At 39.8% G+C, this 22,514-nt stretch overlaps 1 protein-coding gene across 9 annotated transcripts in view; it reads left to right on the top strand.

Annotated features, from left to right (window-relative positions):
* SLC39A10 (solute carrier family 39 member 10) overlaps positions 1-22,514 on the top strand; it is a 52,741-nt gene that overhangs the window by 19,035 nt on the left and 11,192 nt on the right. For 3 of the 9 annotated variants that reach the window (XM_041472808.1, XM_041472805.1, XM_041472804.1), the window contains exons 2-6: positions 13,016-14,086; positions 14,985-15,186; positions 19,217-19,386; positions 20,335-20,553; positions 21,835-21,955. In XM_041472808.1, the coding sequence (XP_041328742.1) occupies positions 13,025-14,086; positions 14,985-15,186; positions 19,217-19,386; positions 20,335-20,553; positions 21,835-21,955 (1,774 nt within the window). In that variant the 5' untranslated portion in view covers positions 13,016-13,024. Of the gene's footprint in view, positions 88-944; positions 1,100-13,015; positions 14,087-14,984; positions 15,187-19,216; positions 19,387-20,334; positions 20,554-21,834; positions 21,956-22,514 lie in introns of all 9 variants that reach the window. The other 6 variants (XM_041472801.1, XM_041472799.1, XM_041472807.1 and 3 more) reach the window with 5 other exon arrangements.

The following is a 22,514-nucleotide window of genomic DNA, read 5'->3' as shown; positions in this document are numbered from 1 at the left end:
AGGCGGCGGAGCACGAGGCGCCGCCGCGGCCCTGGCGCATCCCCCCACCCCCTTTCTTCCTCTGCTCGTGAGGCGACCATGCGGCAGGTAAATCCTCCCCGCCCCCGCGCCCGGAACGGGGGGCCCGGGACGTGGCGGCGGGGCTGCGGCTGCCTTGGCCGCTCGGGCGGAGAGAGAAAGGGGGGCGGCAGGGAGCGGCGGGGTCGGGGGGCGCGGCGGGCCCCTGTGGCCCGGCGGGTTCGAGCCGCACGGAGCTGCCCGGTGCCCGCTCTCGCAGCTCCCCCCGGCAGCCTTCCTGCCGGGAGGGCGGCTTTGGGCGCGCCCCGGCCCTGCCGAGCTCGCCCGCTCGCTCTCGGTGCGGCCACGTGGAGGCCGCGGGTGCGGGTGGGTGAGCCGGCCCGGCCCGGCCCGGCCCGGCCGTGTGGGCGCTGCGGCCGTGCGGGGTCCGTGCGGAACCCCGCGGGACTTGGCCGCTTTTGGGGGGAGCACCGGGACGGTGCATGGTGAACAAGGCAGGCGATTAAATCTTGCAGGGCTTACGGTTGGGATTTAGCGCTAACAGCTGCGGGAAAATCACTCGGGCTGTAACCTGCACGTAACCTTAAATAAGGGTAAGGGCGGAAGGGTCAGGAGGCTTTGTTGCTTTGCTATACAGACACAAATGATGAGCGAAAAACGTTGATTTCCTGTTGTCAGCCATCTCTGCTGCTTATGCTGCATCCTTTGGAAATACACACCTAATGTTGAAACTGTGGAATAAAATTGCTCTTTAAAATCTCTAGCTATCTTTGTCGTTTTTGGGCCTCTTTGTAGAAGTGTTCATGCCTGCTACTTGTTAAAACTCTCTGAACAAGAGTTGCCTGAGTAGAATTACTTCTGGTTTCTAGCACTCCTAACGCTGTATGTGTGTAAGTAGCAATCATAATGTGTTTTTTTTTATTAAGGTAGGATCTTGTACCGTAACACCAAGGGAGCCTGTGGTAACCTCGAGCCTGATACAGAACTGAGAAATGCACACTGGAAGACCTGGTTAGTTTTCAGACGAGCGGAAGCAGTTGTCATCTAGTTAACAAAAGTAATTCCTGGCATGTTCCAGTGGGTATGTTCTTGTATCCCTTTGGGTAGTAGTAACTGACACAGTGACATAAAAATAGCAAACTTTCTATATTAAAAAGGTATCATATGAGGGTTTTTTTAATTGGACTTCAACAAAGAATGCACTCTGATTTCTTCTGCTGAATAATGTGCTTTGCTTCAGATGTGCAGGGAAATAGGAATTCAGACTGAGGCATGCTGTGCAACTTAAAAGCGAGGGACTGATGGTTACTCTGTAGGCTAATAGTCTGGCATAGTAATGTAAGAAAATAACTGGAAAAAACTCTGTGGTCCCCAAGAACACTGACCAGTGACAGTGTCACTGTACTTTTACCAGCTCAGTTCTTGTGCTAAATTAATGGCTAAAGTAAAATTAGTGGTGGTGTCCTGCAGCTTTTTTATTTAGACTGCTTTTAACTCATAGTTCAGAGGGGAAAAAAGTATGCAGTCATGCTATATATTTCTAAAGGAGGATAGGGTCTAGATAAATGGACAGACTGTGAATTAATTGTGTGTGTTTGATGAGATTAATGGTGGCAGTTCCGTATTGGCGTTATGTTAGTGTCCATGGGTGGGTGTAGGGGGGTTATACACTGTTACCTATCTGGAATAAGCAATATAACTGGAGATTCTGGCTGCATTAAAAAAAAAAAAAAAATCTCAAAAAAAAAGAGCTTTGTTTCAGTTAATACCTGTGTAGGTCTTGGTGCTTTCCAGGTTGGCTTACATAAAACTCAGGCATTGAGTTTGCAGCATATACCCAGTCAGTCATAAAATGTGCACTTACAGCAGGGCTGTGGTTTAAAGTTATTCAAATATGCTCACAGGCTTTGTCTTAATGGATGCTTTTCCCATTGCAAGAAAATAATTAAATTGGATCATCAGGGTAATTCAGGCATGTTCTAGAAAGTTTACTTGACGTGGAAAAGCATGCTGACCATCATTACTTTGACTTGCACCAGTGAGATAAATATATATATGGCAAAATTAATATATCCAACATGGCATAGGTTTCCTTCCTGGTCTTCACTAAGTAAGTCAAACAACTGTAATTTACTCTTTCTATTCTTATTACATTTTCTGCAAAGCAGTGGCTGATTCAGTCTGAAGAGACTTTTTAAGTAGTGCCCAGAACACATGGACTTGAAGTTTGTATATAGTCCTAAAGGAAGTGTGTTTGGACTTGTTTGCTTTGCTGTCCAGTTTCAATGTCGTTTGATCATGACTTTGCCTATTGTAAAGACTTATTCCTGTCCCTGCCACAGTTTTTACAGAAGTGGCAGTTTGTTTTGAATGTGTGACAGGCACTTGATAAATCAGTGATAAAATAAATCAGTTTGAGAACATTTACATGTTTTCATCAGATGGAATTGCTGATTAAAATTACAAAAGCTACTTAAAAGCCAAGCTCCGTTAAAGTTTTTCTGTAAGTTATGATTTGGTCCTTTACTGTAGTGAAACTTGGTGGAAGGATGGTGGCATCTGTACAAACTGATGGACAGACATAACTGCGTGTGTCAGCAATGAGAATGATACCAGAATGAGAAAACCTCATTCCATTTTCTTCTCGGTTTGATGATCAGCGATGTCAGAACACTTAATATTTCACAGCATATTATTTTCTAGGATGTTTTCAGAATTGCCAAATGTATCTTGACTTTTTGTAACACATTTAAAAATGTCAGTAGAAGTTTTAGAGAAGGAAAGTTTAATAGCAGTTCTGTTCCTTGGGCAGGTATGCTTCTCACAGGATTGAGCTTTAGGTGCAGGACGAGTTCCTTGAATACTGAGAATTTATGCCTTTCGGGAAGCAATTTCTATTCTAATGTGAAGAAAATCTGTATAACTTCCTGGTTTATTGTGGGAGTTCAACTTAATTTAGATAGCAATTATTTAAAACAATTTTATCATCTGAGAAGTATTATCTTTGGGGGTGGGCTACTGAAGTTATCTTAAATAAAACTAGTAATTTTATCTTACTGATAAGGCCTGAAGTAACACTTAATGCAGAAAGAATTAAGACTGCTCTAACATCATTCTTTAATTACAGCTGAGCTATTACTTGGAATACACCTAATAAGGTCTGGTAAGGAAATGTGTAACAATTAGGCAAAGCTAATAAAACCTTTTTTTCTAAATTTCAAAACTGATTGAAATGCTGGAAACCATGTCCTGCCACGGTGTAACCTCCTAAAGGAGAGAAAGGTATGTGCTGTGTCAGTCCCCCTGTTCATAGTCTTTTAGTGCTATTGAGTCAGTGCCATTGCTCCAGGCTTTTTGGATGTAATAAAAATCTGAGGAGTAAAGAAGTTAAAGAATAATTGTTTGAAGTCACTTCTGTTACCTCTTGTGATAGTGCAAAGTCTGTACAGGTTTTAATACCCAGAAAGCTGGAAAGCAACATAAAAGACTTGGAAGATGATGGTTTGCTGATGTCAGTCTGAAAAGCTTCTGAGAAAAGGGGATGTTGGAATTACATGTAGGGTGTTGTACCCATGCTGGGGGACATGATTCATTAGACTGGAAATGTTCTCCTCTCACATTGTGCTGCCTCATCTCTCTTTCCATTTCCTGGCTGCTTTTTCCATTGCTGCAGAGGAGGAATGACTCAGCTGTTGTCCTTTTTCTCTCAGTGACCCAGGAGCTTCATTCTCATCTGGCTGTCACCTTCTCTGTAGCCTCATGAAGTTTGAGAGAGAAACCTGCCCATCTTTTTGTTCTGTGTTGACAGTCACAAGTCGGTGTTAAACAAAGTAGCACGTCTATACAAAATGTGGAATATTAACAGAGGACTTAAAACTCCAGAGAGAGAGAGTTTCTGGACTGTTAAGAGGTACAGAAAATTGTATAAGCATTCAATTTGGTGCTTAAGTGATAAGCACAGTTCTGAATAAGTGAATAATATCAGAAGTCACTGAGGTAGCTGAACCAGTCTAGCTTTGGGAGAAAGTCTCTGTGATACTGGAAGCTGCTGTAGAACTGATCATGTATGAAAGACATCAATCTACATTGTGGTTGGTTAGATAAGATAAAATGCATATGTGAGATAAAATGCTCTTCAGGTTAAGAATGTGTGAAAGTTGTTTCATGCAGAATTTGCATAAAATTGTAAATGCAATAAACAGAGACTCTGTGCAGTGTTTCTGCATGTAGGTTATAAATGCTTTAGATATAGTTACCAATTGCAGCTCCTAGTAAAGACCACTGTAATACAACATGAATTCCAGGCAGGGGTTGTCATACAATTTATTCATAAAGATGCAGATATCTAGATTACCTGACTTGCACTACATTCATAAATAGCTCCTTAGAGTGATGATTATTAATGGACAAAAATAATACTTTGAATTCTCAAAGATAACTGTAATTTATCTAGGTGTAAATTATTTACACCTAGTGATTTGATATCTATAAATGGTTACTCTTTAACCAAGCTAAGTGCTGATAATAGCATGCAACCATACTGAGATTGGAGCATCAAAGAGAAACAAAGGAAGAGTGTATGTAATCCTCAGGGTAGTCTCAGTAGACATTGTTCAACATGATTCTTTTTTATGGATTTTTTTCTTTTTTTTGAGCAATGTCTTTGTTAGTATTGATTTGCATTTTAAATAGGATTGAGTAGCACTGAGTTCCATCTAGGATTGTTCATGATAGCCGTACGTCATTTGTACAGCTGGCAGTTGAGTTCAGTTCCTATTGATGCCCCAAGTGGGGGTTCCTGCAAGGGGAGCAGTGAGCCAGGGCTGCTTCTCAGTGCTGCTTCATTTATGTCTTGCACAGAGCAGTCCAGAAAAGCTGCTTCACTGCCGAGTGGCACATTGCACTCTGTTTCACATGATGGTTGCATTACTTCTCAGGGCTGTCTGCAATTTCTCTAACCATTCCTGTCAAAGGCCTCTTTCCACCAGGGCTCCACTACCCTGATGAGCACTTTCATTCCATGAAATGCAAATGATACCATGTAGGCCATACATATTGTCTGGTGCTGTTTGCAGAATATAGCAGCATTTTTTTGTGCTGACCTGAACATCTGTCTCTAGAAGACAGTATCTCAGCTAAAAAGAACAGTTTCAAAATAACGTGGTTGCCTTGCAATACTAAGCTTTTATGCTAAATATAAAATATTCCTATTTATTTGATGTCTGCTACAATACATAAACAGGATAGATTTCCATCCTTGCTGTTCTGGACTGTGCTTTGAGGCAATTGTCCAGCAGAGGCATTGCATTATATTAACAGGGTCCACTTGCTCCCAGACCATACATTCAGTAAATAAATACTCAGTAGCTGCAGCAGGATGTATATACAAAATTTTGCTTTTCATTGTAGTATGCCCATAACTAGTTATTTTTCACTGAGTTGCTGCCTTTGTACTCCAGATAAGAGATTGAGTTTTGTGAAGTGTGTAGTCTAAATTTATGCATCTCTGTCTTGCAGAGTGTGATACAGAGTCAGAGAAGTTCATTTTTGGTGGCTTTAGGCAAAAATTCTTACACTGGGTTTTCCTACCTATGTATGTTCAGTAGTAGGGACAGGAATGTGAGGGGTTAATGCTGACTCTTAAAAGAACAGATGAAGATGAGATGCTTTAATAACAATGCAGCAAGTATAGCAAAGTATTATTTTCCTTGTGTCAAGCTTTATGATTCAAATTGATTGCAGTAAACAATGGCTGAGTGATGTAAAATACTTTCCTAGTCTTAGAAGATGATACTTTGCCTTGTATTTTACTGCTGTTGAGTTCTTAAAACAGAAATAAAGTTGAAAAAGGCAAATTGCCACGTATTTGTGGAAAATCCTGAGAGTTTCTATAAATAAACTAATTTACTGGAATTTTCTCCATTACTGTAGCTTAATTGTTAACAGTAAATTGGCAAAGACAAGGGATTAATTATATTTTATAAACAAAATATTCTCAGAGTGAAACACCTAGAGGAGTACATTGTTCTGCACATAAAAGGAACGTATATCAACAATGGGAAAACCCCAGATTTTTTGCTGAGTTTTGCCCATATCCTATGAAAAGTGTCATACAGGAGTTCTTTGTATTCAATCAAGCAGTGATTGAATAAGTGTGAAATACCAAAATGATGTCTTGTGTGCTCTGCAGGTTTTTACTCTGGACATGCAGTTACAGTTCCTTGTATTCAATCAAGCAGTGATTGAATAAGTGTGAAATACCAAAATGATGTCTCGTGTGCTCTGCAGTTTTTATTCTGGACATGCAGTTACTGTTTGCTTGTTTTACTTCCCTTGACAGTAAGCAATGCCAGACTCTTAATACTTCTGCCTCACATATTACCAGTAATATTGTGCTTCCTTGCCCCTCTTCTGTCTCTAATCTTGCACTAAGAGTAATATTGGGTATTAAATACTGCATTTTCATTATTTCACCTTAAACTTGTGTCCCTTCCGAGTTAATACCGTGCTAAGAAATGTTTATTGTTCGTGGTGAGTGATTTTTAAAGGCAGACAGTATCTGTATCAGTTTGAATGGTTGCCTCCATCACCACACAAACCTGTAATGAGTAGCCAGGTAGATCTTTCAGGGTCATCTTGGTTAAAATAAATGATGGCAGGGAATTGGCATGAATTTTGTTGAGGTCTCACCTGGAATGTGGTGAAAATGGCATTAATTGGCTCAGCTGAGTACTTTGTTGGTGGATTTGCCTGTTGAAATATGTACAATTATTTTATGTCCTGTGTCAGACTGGTTAAGTGTTACTTCTGAATCTGCCAAGACATCTTCACAAACGCCTTTGTCTCCCACAATTACTGAACAAAGACACATTTGGGAGCTCACTAACTCAAGATGTTACTGGTTCCAGTAGCTGCCTGCTGTCTAAGAGTAGCAGTTCTCCTGGTTTGTTCTCTTGACTGAATAACTTTGCTAAGAAAAATTTAAATGGCATGTTGGCAGAGCACCTTATAAAAGTCTGTGATGTTGGTTCATAAACTAAATCCCTTATTTAAAAATATAGATTTGATTCAATGATAATTTGAAACCTCTTCATTCTAGAAATGGCCTCCACAATTGGGCACTAATTTGGCATAGCACATGTAAAAGTATGCTTTAGTCTCATGTTTGAGTGGACTTCCATAATTGACAGCTTTTCTAAATTTATTTTTCTGTTTTTTTCCAGAGGGATAAGTCATTGGCTTAGCAGTAGGCATGCATAATTCCTTTTTTGATTGTAGCAGTGATGGAGAGAGGTTTATTATAATGATGTAGGTATTAAACACTCATCAAATACATGCCTTTTATGCCTTCTAACATACCACAAGTACTACAGTGTAGTGCAAGGATGTTATAGTGGTGTAAATTATAAGAAAATAAAAGTACTGCAGCTGGTTTTAACACTTTATTAGAAATATTATTATATTCTTTATACACTTTATTAGAAATATTGCTATATTCTGAAGGGAAAGTTGGAGAAATTATTTTCAAATGGCTTTCAATAGGAAATAAGTTTCAGTGTTATTTGAGTGCATTTTGAGGTGGCCAGTTGTTTTATTTGTGCTCTAACAAATTGTTCTGTTAGACTGCAGATCGACCAGGTCAGTAACTGGTGCTCCCACCTAAAGCTGGGTGGCTCTTTTTTTTTGTGTGGACTGTGGTGTTTGTGCAGCTGTACAGTGAGCCAGATAGGAAAAGTAATCTGTCATGAAAATAATTTTTTTCTTTCTCTAGGCCTTTTTTCAGCAGAATCTAGTTGTACAGCTGCACAGTGAACAGATCAGCAAACAAATGTGCTGGTGTCCAAAAATGATTTTGTGGGAATGGGAATGAGAGAGTGAAGCAGTGGGGGAGGGCAGCTCTGCTGCTTTAAGTACAACACCATCTTAAAATATTTGTTGAACTTCAGCTTTGGTTGTAACCAAAACAATTTGCTTACTTTCAGAAGAAAAATGAAATATTTAAATGCAGCTGTAACTGGTTTATCTTTTCAAGTACTTCAATCTTAGAAGTGCTGGTTGGTATCTTAATAGGATCTAATGGAACAGTGTATTCAATACAGAATACTGGCACAAAAGCAAATTCACTCTGTTATAAATTCTGTGCATTAATAGGTGTTTCATGGACTACATTTAATTTATATATGAAAGACTGCAAATTAATTCTTGGTGAGCAGAACTAGTACTTGCAGAACTTCCAAGTATTCTGAAGTCTTTATATTACCTTAGCTCTGAGAAGGATCCTGTACTCAGCAATTTCCTACAAATAACTGACCCTTTGAGAAGGCTCTCCAGCTTTTTTATGTTCAGAATAAATGCTCCTTTCTGGATAACTGAGCTGGTAGATTGCTACTGTATTAGTTCAAGATCATTTTATTATGCTTGGGACTTGGCTTTTCAAATACTTCACAGTGCAGATTTTTAGGAAGTATTCATGGTGTGTTCAGTTATGCATAAATGCTTTCTGTACTCTGGAAGTCTTATCTGGTATTAACTTGGCAAACAGGGCTTGGATCAGTTAGTTAATGGTCTGTTCTTACAAAGTGCCCCTCCTACTGGGCTATAGGTTTTCAAATGAATGAGGCTCACTGAAATCCACAGACCTGTTTCACTGAAATCCACAAACCTGTTTCACTGAAATTGAAGAAGGAAGAGAGTACAGGAGATGGGTGAGAACTGAAGTTAGAAATGGTTAATTTTAACTTTATTGATCTGTAGCATGTTTTCCTGTTTCCATTAGAAGAAGCTACTGTCAGCTTAATACTGATAAAACAAAAACAGATTGTTATTATTTAGTTAAAATGTGTTTATGGCTTTCTTAAAATGTATTTCAGTAACAACAATATATTAATTTCACGTTAATTTTTTTAAAACTTACCTTAAAAATGTGTGCCAGATTAATAGGATTTTGTAGTCTAGTATTTGTTAAAAATGTGGAATTTAAAAAATGTAGAGTAGGCTCATTTGGATTTTCAGATTCCAGCCTTTTTTTTTCTTAACTGAATATTTGTATGAAGTATTGCACAGTTCAGGATGGGGGGGAAGCTGCATACATCTCTCCTGCATGTACATTGGAGTGAATACCTGCAGTATAGAAAAGCAGTTAAATTTCTAGGACTTGTAAGAAAAACTGCCTTTGTGTAGTCAATAATTTCAAGTCATATTTCTCTTTTTAAGAAATTGGCATTTCTCATAGAGCTGTTACTCTGAGAAATTCCTAACAGAAATGAATTACACAAGTGCTAAACTTGCACTGCCTCACAGCGAGAGTGCCTTAGTTTGGTAAGAATATTGCGTGGTCCTTGTTTTTAGCACCTCCTGTCTCTGGGTTCTCTTGCCTTAGCTGGAGCATGTGTTTGGTGTGGAACTCATAGCTGCCCATGAAATCTTGCTAAGGCACTTTACTCTCTGGCATTCAAGCTGAGTAACTTAGAGGAGTCAAAGATGTTTTTCATAGGTGAGCAGAACATTCTTCAGAGAAAACAAGGATAAGAAAGTTGAACAACAAGGGAGTGAAACTGAAGTTACTTGGGAAGGAGCGTGGGAAGGGAAGAAATCAGTGCATTTATATTACAAATATTTCAGGTTATTAAAATTGTTGGGAGTAGACAACAAAAACGGTTAGGGGGCACTTAAATTTAAATTTAAGTTGGGCACTTAAAATATTCTTGTCAGCATTGTACACAGAAAAATGCTGTAGTACGTGGGCTGCAAGTGCTGGAATAAGAGATGTGGCTTTCATTTGAGTTTGAATTTTGTATGACTACATTATTTGAATCCAAGTTTGTTGTTTCAAAGTAAAGCCTAACTCTTTAACTAGTTTTCTAGTCTCAGTGAAACAGTCAGTGATAAATAAACAAAGATGTCCCCACAAATTACATTCCAGGCTTTAAGGCATAAAGTGAACAGTTGAGATCGATAGTAAGCACTGTGGATAAATTTCAGAAATCCAAGGGAAATTGAATAAAAAAAAATTTTTAAAAGAAACCAAACCAAACCCAACTCTGATCACAGGTGCCGTTGCTTAAGTAGCTGAAACACCCTAGGCCAGACAGTGGTTTGCACAGAGTTTTTGCACTGCCCATGTGCTCTCACCTGAAGCTTCTGTGTGTGTGTGTGGAAGTTCAATCAGTTCTCCATTTGCTGGGAATGATCTCTTGCACTGCTGTGTGGGGAGGGGATGGGGTGCCTTGGGCAGCATGATGTGCCTTTCTGAAATGCCCTCTGGTGGGACACACTCATCTCTGCCTGCAAATGTACACGTTCTCACTGTGGAGCTTGGCTTGGGGTCGCTTGTGCCGCTGGCTGAGGTGTCGGGAAGGACTCTGTTCTTGCTGCAGCTCAGGGAGGTGCCGCAGGTGCTGTTAGTTCAGCCCTGCCCCTTACGGGTGCTGTAGTTTCTCACTGACCCACAACTGTTTTCCCTCCTGTCTGCTGGGATCCGTTCCTCTGCCCCTCTGGAGCTGAGGAGGGCAGGCAGCAGGGAATCAAACGAGTGAACAGAATTAGGCAGAGGCTGACAGCAGTAATAGGCAGAGTCTTTTAAAATTTTGGTGTAGCCTTGTCCTCAGGCTGCCCTTGCATATTCTCTTGAGGGGATTTGAGAGTCTTAATGTTCCTGTAATGAGATCAGCTATACACAATTTTGTGCCACTGAAGTGTATGGAACTTGGACTTCAGCTTTCCAGTACTATACACATGAGTACTGCCTGACAGGTGAAACATGACTGGTATTTACAGTTGCCTAGAGAATAATGAAAAAGAAAGAAATAATTATTTCTGATTGTTCTTTTGGAAACTTTTTATTATGGCTACATTTGTTTTTTTAAGTGTCTGTTCCGTAACAAGATTTGCAGTGGAAGATACAGAATATTGTACAATAGAAGATCAAAAATCCTGTGCTAGGGTTATGACTGTTTTAACTGAAAACAGACAAGTAATTGATTTTGAAACTGCTCTGAGACTGCTCAGCTCTTGTTTTTCAGCAACGAATCACAGTCATAGGTTACAGAGTATTTTAACCACTATGGCATAGAGAAAAGGTACCATTCAAAGCTAAACACCACAATTAGGGATGCATGACTAAAGTTTCCAAGTAATTTATTAGCAGTATTGTATGAGACAGTCACATGGAAAAGATCATGAGGTTGTGAAAAGGATTATGAGCATGCTTTAGTCATGAATTTCCTGGTAGAGATATTTTAGTCTGGATCATGCTTGTTTAAATGAGAGTAATTTAGCTTTGCTTGTTCTGATTGTATTACCATTATGTGGCAAAGGGAGAGAAAAGGTGTCTTACCTACAAAAGTAGTATTACTTTATATATTAATATATGAAAATAATATTTCAGTAAATTTTGGGGCTGAACTTACCATACTGAACTACTTGAAAAAGTTTATCACAGCCCTGAAATCAGTAACTAGAATATAGGGGATTGAACTATGGAGATAAACTATGGTTATTCCAGACTGATGATTGAACAGTTGTTTATAAAAATAAACCACTAATGTACAGTGAGTAGCCACTGACCTATCTGACATCCATGGAATCACTTTTGATGCAGATGCCTCCATTTGACAGATATTCTTCTGGGCTTATGTTTTTAAATGGGACAGCATTGCAAAAGAGAGTTTTGCTTTTTAAAAAATTTTTTAAGTTTTTGAAGCTCCAGTGAAAAAGTGAATTTTCATATTTTGGATTTGTAGAGGTTAACAAGAGAAAGGTTTTTGTCCAGTCTTCCGTGTTGACACATTTATTTGCCATATAAAGTCCTTAGAAGGCATCTCCTTCCTTTTCTCTGCCAACCTGTTACAAGTATAGGAGCTTCCAATAGATATTTCGGGAAAGTAAGATGGACTTCAAATGCTTGTGGTTTGCTGGAGGGCACTTGCCTGGCTGGCTTCACAAAGCACATTTTAGTGAGCAGCTGCAGGGGGCTTGGGAAGGACAGCCAAATTTCTGCTGTCTCATGTGAGAGTCAGTGGCACTTCAGGATGCACTGAGCAGGGAACTCCTGTCTGGGTATGTAGGGCCAGGGGCAGCCCAAGGTGCACACCAGGAACTAAAAGCACTGGCAGTGGTGAGAGCTTAAAGCACAGCTGGCCCGTGGCCTGTCCCCTTACATCCTTGCATTTGCTGCAGTGTAAAATGGTGACTTGTAAGTTTTTTACATGTAACACAAAATTGAAAACCACATTGTCTCAATGATATAATTTCTAAAAACCAGCACTAACTGCTTTCAGCTCAACAGCTGTCAGCATTAGCAGTATTGTTTCAGTTGCATAAGCAGGTGTTTTCCATATAACCCTACTTTTAAATGGATGTCCACACAGATCTTTGTGGATGTAAGTAAAAATTACTAAAAATAAGAACATTTAAGCAATACATTGAAGTTAGTTAATGACAACTTATTTGTACATTGATAACGGGTGATTTTAAAGTAGGGAATTGTGCAGTGTGTGTTTAGTGGAGGCACTTCAGCAGCACAAAAGAGAATAAATGGTGTGTGGGTTTTCAGCTGTACTACCTGCTGGTCACCCCTGTGAACAGGAAAATACAGCATTGTTATTTTAAGATAATTTTCATTCTTTTGTAGCTTGTGTTTTATCAAGATTTTCAATATTATAGGTTATCATAAGTATAGATGCCTCTGAAAATATGCACAAAAATATTCTGATATGACTGACTGTAAATGTTGTTAATCTTTTTCTTATCATCGCCTTCTGTAAGTATGGTTTGTAAAACCACATCTCTAAAATACACAGTCTGTCTTACTGTTGGATAAGAAAAGTGCATTAATACAATTTCTGCAGTAAAAGTACTGCAATTGCTATTCTTTTATTGCCAATATCTAAAAAGCTTTGTGGATGATTCAGTTGGCATAAGTACCAAGCTGATATGTCACATAAACTGACATTGAGATTACTTTACAGCTCAGTGCTTCCCTTTGTGTTTCTTGTAGGAAACAGAGATGAAGGTACACATGCACACAAAATTTTGCATCATTTGTTTGCTGACATTTATTTTTCATCAGTGCAATCATTGCCATGGAGATGGACACAACAATGGTCCCAAAAAGGATCGTGTACACGACCATAATGACTATCAGATCTCAAATGAATCATACTTCCAGAATGGAGGAACAGAATCTATGCCCAGTAAATTTTCAACGTTGGAAGCAGAAAATGAACAAAAATACTACATTGAAAAGATTTTTGATCGCTATGGTGAAAATGGAAGATTATCTTTTTTTGGCCTGGAAAAACTGTTAATAAGCCTTGGTTTGGGAGAGGTAAAAGTAGTGATGATAAATCATGATGATATTGGCCATGATCATGTTTCTCACTTGTATGCTTTGGAAGTACAGGAAGGAAAGCATTTTCATCCTCATAACCATGCTCACAGCCACTCAGATTCAGAAAACCAGACCACGGTTGGTGTGTCTGCAAAAAGAAATCATAAATGTGACACTGAGAGAGACACGGCGGTGCCCTCGGTGAAGGAGGACGGCAAACACGTTCACAACCAGAGCCGCCGCCACCACCACCACCACTCGCGCCCGCACCGGCACGAGCACAACGGCACGCGCCACTCACACAACGATTCCGTCAGTCACGGCGACCCCGCGGAGCAGAGCCACGAGCCTTCCACGGAGACAAACACCACTCAGGAGCAGCCAGAACGGAAACAACGCAAACAGAAGAAGAAGCAGAAGAAGATCAGCGAGACGTCGGGAGACGCCACGTGGGATTATGCCTCGGAGCACGATCCCGGCGATCAGTACGAGCACAACCGTGTTCACAAACACGACCACGCGCACGATGCCTCTCACTTGCACGCGCACCACCACGACCACAGCGGTGACCGCTCTGCCGGCCACGGCCACCAGGACGGCAGCTTGGGCAGTGCCAGCGGGCACCGCCACACCAGCAAGCGAGAGGCCTCGCACAAGCAGATCAGCGTGAGGAAACACGCGCTTCCTGCGGCACGTGGTCACAAGGATCATAGTGAAGATGAGCACAAGCATGAAGAGGTGAGTATGAAATGCAGAGCTGGTAAGTGACTTTCAGTGCTGTCACATAATAACTGAAGGTGCATAGCCACAAACAACAGGCATGTTTGGGACCGTAGCGCAGTACAGTGTATGAATTTGATCTGTAAAGCTTTTTGAGCTACCCTCCTTACAGGGGAGGTTTTTCCCTTCCCAGTATTCCAGAATACTGCCACTACACACACCTTTTTTGGACTTTCTGAAATCTGAGATCACTAACATTTTTGAAAACTGCACAGACACTCTTTCCTAAAATACCTGCATTTTTTCAGCACACTTCTGATATCTTCGTCCTGAGATTAAGAAGCAATTGCAGGTGTTGCTTCAGTAGCACTGTGCTTGGTGGAAGCTCTTCTGTTTTGTCCTTCAGCATCCATTAGTTCTGCCAGCACTATAACTCCCTTCCCCTTAGAGTTCACTACAGATGCAGGACCTTGTAAAGTCATAATTTTAAACTAGAAGGATGGAGGGAGTGCTAAATTCAAGGTTTCAAACTGTATTAAAAAGTGAAACTCAAAACACAAAAGGTTGGTAGGTAAACAGAAGTGTTGAAAAACCTATTTTGGATTTACATTTTTCCACTCTTCACCTGTTGCTTTTTCTCTATTGCTTGTACTGTGTAAAGAACATGGAAACTGCTTTTCATTGACATTTATCACAAGTTATGTAGTTGTTGGGAGACTCGAGTGTGCGGTGCAGGTATTGTTACTGTTTCTTGCTCTCATAAACCACTTAGATCAGTTTAAGACATGTTTTAACACTGGTGGAACATCTGGACAAAAGTTTCTGCTTTGTTTGTGTTCTCAAATAATATCCTGCATTTTCCATACATGAAAATAGATGCTTTTATATTTGATTCGTTTGTGCAATTTGCTTGCAGTGCTTAAATGCTACCCAGCTGCTACGGTACTATGGTCTGGAAGCCAGCTCCCTAATATCTCCTGAGCTCTTCGTGTACATGTGTCCTGCTTTGCTCTACCAGATTGAGAGAAGGCTTTGTATTGTACATTACGATGAGCTGGAAGATTTTACAAGAAATAAAAATGCATCAGTTGAGAATAAAGATAAAACAGGTGCATCAGGTAGGTGTCTTTTTAAATTAGTGGGACTGAGGTGCTCCATATGTTTATCTCAAGAATTGGAAAGCTGCAGTATTACTTTGGCACTAAATTTCTTAATAAATTTTACCTGGAGCTGTTAATTCAGGAACAGAGAACAACACTATCATCACAGTTCATTCACTGGAAAATAAGATTTTAAGTCTTACTATTTCTATATTTTAGCAGTGGTACAGGTCTGTAGAATTGACATGCATAATTTTCGGTGAACTTAAAAAATAGGCATAAGCAAGTACAAGAGCATTTAAATTGTTATTTCTGATACTTCCCTTTTCTGACTATTTCTCTCTAAGCACATGAGAAGTGTTCCATCAAAATCCTCTGTTGCCAGTTATAATTTTTTTGTGTGTACCTTGAGTAAAACTGAGTAGACTTTTATCTCATCACCATAGTTCTAAGTTAAAATACTTTTACTGTTGTTAAAGCAGTTACTTTAAGGGTGGAATCCATTGTTGTTATTTCATAACTGAATGTACTTTTCAAATACATGTTTGCTACTGCTATCTTTCATGAATTACAATGGAACTGTTGATGTTTAGTTGCATTAAAATATTAAAAATCTAAAAAATCTTGGATATAATGAATGTGTTTTGAAAATTAAAGCATTGGTAATGTGAGGATTGATTAGTACATAGGTGCATATTAGCATTATTAGAAATAAATCTTGAAATAACTGCATTCTCATAAATGTTAATAACTTATTAAGAAGAATGCATTGCTGGTAATCTTTCTTAGCAATTGCAGAGTCATTGAAATAATTAACTTCTTGTAGATAAATCTCCTCCAGTGGCACATCTGCTGTCTTGTTAGCTGCTCAGAGATTGCAGTAGAGCAGATACAGTGGGTGTTTTGTACGACAGCAAATTGCTTTGTGGTGTGCTCTCAGTGTAGTAAGAGCTGACCCCTGCCTTATTACCAAGAGCATTGCTAGAGCAATTCTAAGCATTTTCTGCCAATTAAAATGTTGAAACCCTATACAAAACAGTCATGTTGCACATGCTTTGGACCAGTTTAATTAGGAAGCTTCTACAGATGAGTGCTTCTTTTTAAGAGATTGCATTTTACTTTTTCTGTAATGAGAAAGGGAGTTCATTAATAACTCAGCTTGAAGATCTTTCACGTTTTAAGAGACTTAATCTGCAAAATTAGTGAAGCTTATTGTGAACATTTAACATGTTTTATGGCATCTGATACCTTGAGTATAAATAACACCTTTGCCAGTTAGTTGTAAAAATCTGGGTTCTAGTTCATTGATTTGGCTCTCAAACAGTAACCTGCAGAACAAGTCAGCTTGATTAGATAATGATAAATCATTCTTCATAAAAATTTCCTGTATTCTCTTGTACTAATTACAGCAAGATTTCAGTTGATATAATAATAATTGTTCGTTCTTATGTAAGGAAGTGAATCAAAAAATAACAAGTCCTTATTGGAATGTGGGGCTTGTAGGAGGTGTAGGGGAAATATCAGTCATAGAGAAACTCAACCTATAGGTTGTAGGACTGTACTGAAATGAAAGCATGTGCCCACCTAAGCTAATATAAACATTTTTAGATAGAAGTATTCAGCAGAGTTAGGAGGATGCAGTCACTTTTAAACATGAGCTTTCTGTGGTTTGCTTTAGTTTTAGTTAAAGTTTTCAATCAGTCTCAACAGGCCAGTGTTGCTGCTGTTCATTGATACCAGCCTGTGAGGTTTCCATTACCTCTGCTAACTGTGGTTTTCTAAAGCAAGATAATTTAGTTAACTTAAAAAACTTAGGAAGCCATGTTGGGTTTTCTTCCTGTAATTTACACATAGTTCTGTGACATCTTCTCATGGGGGATTTTCAAGGGCTTATCCATAGAACTGAGCTTTCACAGTGTACCTCCTGGAAGGGGGCATCGTCACCACTGAGGCCCCCTAAACAACGGAAAAGGAAAAGCACACCCTGCTACTGAATGAAGCCAGTAGAAGTCACACAAGTAAACAGGGAGCATTTTGTTTAAAGCTGGAGATGGCTTAGAGCTGTTGATGAGAAGTGTCTCAGATCAGATACAAGCTGTAATTCTGCCTGTGCAGATGCCAGTGCTCCCTGGGGCTCGATCCGAGAGGGGCACAGATTCCATATTCTAATCCCATGTGTCTTATCTTAATCATGATGCCATGTTTAGGTCCTGTATCATCTGCAGGAGTATTCCAGCCCCTCAGAGGTGTGTCTGCCAAACCTGCTGTGATAGATGAAACTTGAGGATTTCCATTTTTCTCCATGTAAGGCTGTTGATCATCTACCCTGGCACTGAACACCAGAGTGTGTCCACCCTGGGGCAGTGTCCTGCCCAAAGGCTGTGTCATTTTTATCTGGCTGCTTGTGCATGTGTGCTTGATAGAACATTGAGGGACAGCTCCATGTATGCTGGGTTTTCAGCACAGCCTCCTGGTCCAGGGTACATGGCTGAAGTGCTTTGGGGATCACTCTGGGGACCTGTGGCAGTATTTTGGTCATCGTGGTCCTGCTTCAGCTTTAGATCTACTTTTGTATTCCTGTTTTCCAACCTCAGTTTTTCAGTTCCATCTGACAGCAGACTTTGACTTAGCACCAACTCTCTTTTGCTGTGGTCTCACTACTCATGTCTGTCAGTGCACACCTCACACTGGCTAAAGCTTTTTCCAGTCATTTTCTCCCAGTGGATGTGGTCTGGTACCCCTTGCATTTCAGCTGGATTGTTTCCTTTTATGCAATGCTGTGGAATGACAGCCACAGAATTAGTAAGAATGAATATCCCAAAATAAAATTTAAATCAGCAGATGTTGTGAGTTTTGGTGTTGAAGCAGACCGAGCCTGCAGCAGCCACACTTCTGCTGGCAAAGTCGTATAATCTGCTCTGTAGTGGGTTTGGTACAGACAGAATTCTTGGGGTGTTTCACCCTCATGTTGACACTGAGCAGCTACAACACATTTGTTTTGTCTCTTTTCTTCTCCTCTCACACATGCCCTGCCCCATTTTCCAGGATGTTTTCCCCTACTTCTGGATCCTCACAGATGCAAGGAAAGTCAGATTGTACTCTGAAATGTGGAAATGTTAGGGATTCTGAGTCAGGAGCTGTAACTCACCTTAGAGCTGGCAAAATGTGGTAGCCATTCTTGATTAAAAGTGGAGCTAGGAAAAACCCTGTGGAAGAAAATCAAAGCCTTTGCACTAAAACTTAAAGAAAATACTTTATTAGAGTGAAATGCTGACTGAAAGAGCCATGTCTCTTTGTTTATAGGATCTGTATCTTCTGTAATTCCTTCTCTTCAATGTCATGTAGAAATTTTCACATCTTCCCTCATTAACAGGAATATGTTGGGTATACCACATCCCATTATCGCTTCTTCTTCTATGGCAACAGTAAAGATTCTCAGATAAAATAAATGCTACTATTTGGTGGTAGAAAGTTGTTTTCAGCATTTCAAGCTCTTATTGTAGCATTTGATTTTAGAGTTCCTCTGCCAAAGGTTGTATTTCTCATGAATAAAGGTGAATGTTTCAAAGCACCAGAGCCAAACTAAACATGTGATTCCAGACAGGGAGAACTACAGAATCCAGGAAAATTTTGCATCAGAACTATATTAAAAACAACTGTTACATACACATTAGTGCTTGTAGAGCTCTTGCAAGTTAAGTAGCACAGATGGTTTTGTCCCGGTATAAAACTTTTTGCTTTTTGTTTCATGGAGGGCTACAAAGCTAAGTCTGGAACTAACATTCAGGAAGAATTGCTGGGCTCTTTCTAGCTAGCTGTCTTCTGATGTCTCACTATATTATACTGTGCTGTGAATAAGCCTGTGTATTTCTGGTTTGCTGTGGACTTCAGTACTGCCTTTATATTTTTCAGCACCTTTTCAATGAACAATCACTACTTAGGTTAAAGGAAAGTCACCTTCTTAAGACATAATTGAAAGTCATTAATCAGGCTTAAATGTTTTCCAGGTGTTGTTCTGATAACCTTTCTGTGTTCATTTCTTCCACAGCCTGGTTTTGTGGTATCATCTCTATCACCGTCATTAGCCTGCTTTCCTTGCTAGGTGTGATCTTGGTTCCCATCATTAACCAATGGTGCTTCAAATTTCTTCTAACTTTCTTGGTAGCTCTGGCTGTAGGAACAATGAGTGGAGATGCACTGCTCCATCTCTTGCCACATGTAAGTATGGTCTCCTCACCTTTTATTCTTAATTGTAAATGAGTCTAGAATTTTCAAGGAATTGTTTGATAGTGTCCATAAAGAAAGGTTCACTGATGCACCTGTAGATTGACTTGACTGTGAGGGACACCAACACTTTTGGAGACTTTCAGCTGACAGAAAGGAAGGAAATCTGTTTCTCTAAACAAAAGGTGGGGAAAAGTAGTTGCATATTCGTTGTTGAACTGATGTCATGCTATTGTAAAACACTCAAGAGCCCAAAAAGAGTATTTTAAGATCAGCAGTATTGCTGTCTCTTGTTTACTGATAGTTGTGTATCAGTACCTAAAAGTATTTCCTGGGGATTAACCTGCCTGGTTGCCATATTTGAGGGAGAAAGTAACCTCTAATGTACTTAATCAAGCAATTGCCCAAGGAAGGTGAGCGGCTTTTAATTCATGATGGTGCTCTGTAATTCTTCAAAGGGGAAATGTTTTCTAAAATTTTGTTACCTCAGTTGTTTATCACAAAGACTAATATTTACATGTTTTCTTGTATAATTCTAATACACATTTTTGGTAGTGGTTTTAGGGTTTAAGTTCATATTTCAGATCAGAATTTAGACTGTAATTGACTGTAATAGTTGTAAAAAGTCAAAAGGCTTGGTTGGTAATGGGAGAGTAAGAATGGTAATTCCTTGTAATATTTCTGAGTGTTAGTCTCATTTTCAGCATCAGGAGAGAAAAGCTGAATCTACATTATCTATGCCCTCAAAACAAAAAAAAATTCCCCAGAGGAATTTATTTACTGATTAGGGTAATGAATAATCTATTGAAAAACTTACGTGGCAAAATGTGTGAGTGTGAAGAAAAAGCAGAAAAGGGTGGGGGTTTCTGTTGTTTCTTCTGGCCCAGTGCCACTTCAGTGTCTGGGTTGCCCCAGTGGTGTCACTGTTGTCTCTCCCACCAGTCCCATGGAGGCCACAACCACAGCCACCACCATGGCCAAGGCCACGTGCACGAGCACAGGCACTCGCACCGGCACGGCCACGCGCACGCAGTGCACGCTGAGGGCTTCCTGGAGGAGAACGATCCCGTGCTCAAAGGGCTCTTGGCACTTGGAGGCATTTATGTTCTCTTCATCATTGAGCACTGTATAAGAATGTACAAACATTACAATAAACAAAAGGTAGGTGATGAAATTGTTTGCTGTTTAAAAATGTGTTTCCTAAAGCTGCCTTGTGAGTGCTGAGGAATTGTGTTTGCTCTGTGAACAAGTGCTGCTGCTACTGCTCTGTATTCTGCCTGATGTTATGTAGGGGATCCCCTTCCTAAAGAAGTTGCTTTTCTCAGCAAGATAACTTGGGAAAACAGTGTAGAAATCTGATGCAGGAAGCTGCATCTAAAGCTTCCTGGGATTTTTTTGCAAAAACAGGAGAAAGCATTCTATAAGAAAGATCTGGTTATAGAGCCAGCAATTTTCAGATAATTCACAAGAAATTTAGCAGTATGCTCTTACCTAACAATGCCAGTGTGACAGAGGTGTCCAGGTTTTCCACACCAGAAAAATGCTAAAATTTTCAGACCTCCTGCTTTCTGTAAATTGCCAGTCAAATTTAACTTGTTTCTCAAAAAATGACTGGATTTTTAGTGCTGGGAGCACTCTATTTATGATAGGGGTATAAAAGGAGAGCAAGTACCCTGGGGAGTGTGAGTGTGGATGGAAATTCAGTTTTAGCCTTTGCCTTTGTCTTTCAGCTTTGAGGAGAAAATTATTTTGGTGAAATTCCAACTTGCTTCTCCCAAAACTACTGTGAAAACTTTTCAGCTTCTCTTTTTCATGTCAGACTTGCTGTCTGAGCTGGACAGGCAGCAAAAGATTTTCTCGGTTGGAGGAGGCATTTCTTAGATCTTTTGATAAAAGATGAAAACTGTTACATTGTGCATATCTTCTTTGAGATTAATTAAATAATTAAATCCCCATGGCTGCTTTGGCAAATCCTTGGGATCTGCTCTATGGGCTGCAGATAGCGAAGAGCTTGCTGCATTCTTAAAGGGAAGTACAGGGAAGTTACAGGAATATAAAACAAAAAAATAAAATTGAACAAATTAGAGGAGCTTTTCTTGCTGCAAATTTGCTTTCTTGAACAAATCTAATAGCTGCATGGAAGTATTTCTGGGCTATGAGAGCAATCCTTGTCAGAATATCCCCTCTTATTAAAGTGAAATACATCTGTGTGTAAGTGTTTGAGAGTGAGATTCCATGGTAAGTAGTTAAGAACTCCTGCTGGAATAGGGATTGTTGCTGAGTCTTATAAAGATCAATATTTTGAAGTAACATATTTCTGTCATACATGGTAAGAGAGAGTAGCTTGGTCTGTTCAGAAGAGATTTTTGGACAGCATTTCAGTTCCTGTTATTTCCATCAATGTCCTGTCACAAACCAGATGTTACCTGTTTTCTGTTGCAGAGTAAGCAGAAATGGTGCAAAAAACCCCAGACTGAAGAATCGCCAATTGGAAGGAAACTTTCTGATCACAAATTAAATAACAGACCAGATGCTGACTGGCTTCAGCTGAAACCCCTTGCAGGTAGGCAGTTCCTGTCAGAAATCTGTGACTGGGAGATCCAAAGCAGGAGCAGGTTACTGGGGCATGGTGTGTAGCATGTAACCTCTTGTACAGTTTTGCTGCTATTATGCAAATCATTGTTAATAAGACTTAATAGGCTTTTCCCTGTTAAATCTTTTTTGTTTTCTTTAGATCTGAGAGCACTCTGAACATTTCCTAATACACCATAGTGATGGTTCTCAGACTTCTGAAGCAGTCATGTTTTGGGTGGCTGTGGGTCTTTGGGAGTTTGTTTGTTTGTTTGTTTGTTTGTTTTCAGGGTGTTTTGGGTGTTTTGGTTAAGCTATTCCTGACTAGCTCAGCCCTGGCAAAAATAAGATCAAAAATGAACACCCACACAATGAATGGGGATATCTAACACTTTGAAGATCCCAGCATCTGACCAGTTACAGATAAACAAAATCTGTTTCTTTCCATAAATACAACAGAGTATCCTGAATACTCCTCAAGTATCCAAAACAACTTCTGCACCCTGCTCCTTCATGACAGCCTGTGGATGCTCATCCTGTGTGTACCCAGA

The sequence above is a fragment of the Pyrgilauda ruficollis genome, unplaced genomic scaffold, assembly GCF_017590135.1.
Source record: "Pyrgilauda ruficollis isolate IOZ18807 unplaced genomic scaffold, ASM1759013v1 scaffold3, whole genome shotgun sequence".
In the NCBI taxonomy this organism is placed as follows: Eukaryota; Metazoa; Chordata; class Aves; order Passeriformes; family Passeridae; genus Pyrgilauda; species Pyrgilauda ruficollis.
Note: the sequence above shows the minus strand (reverse complement) of the source record. Positions and strands in the feature narration are given on the sequence as shown.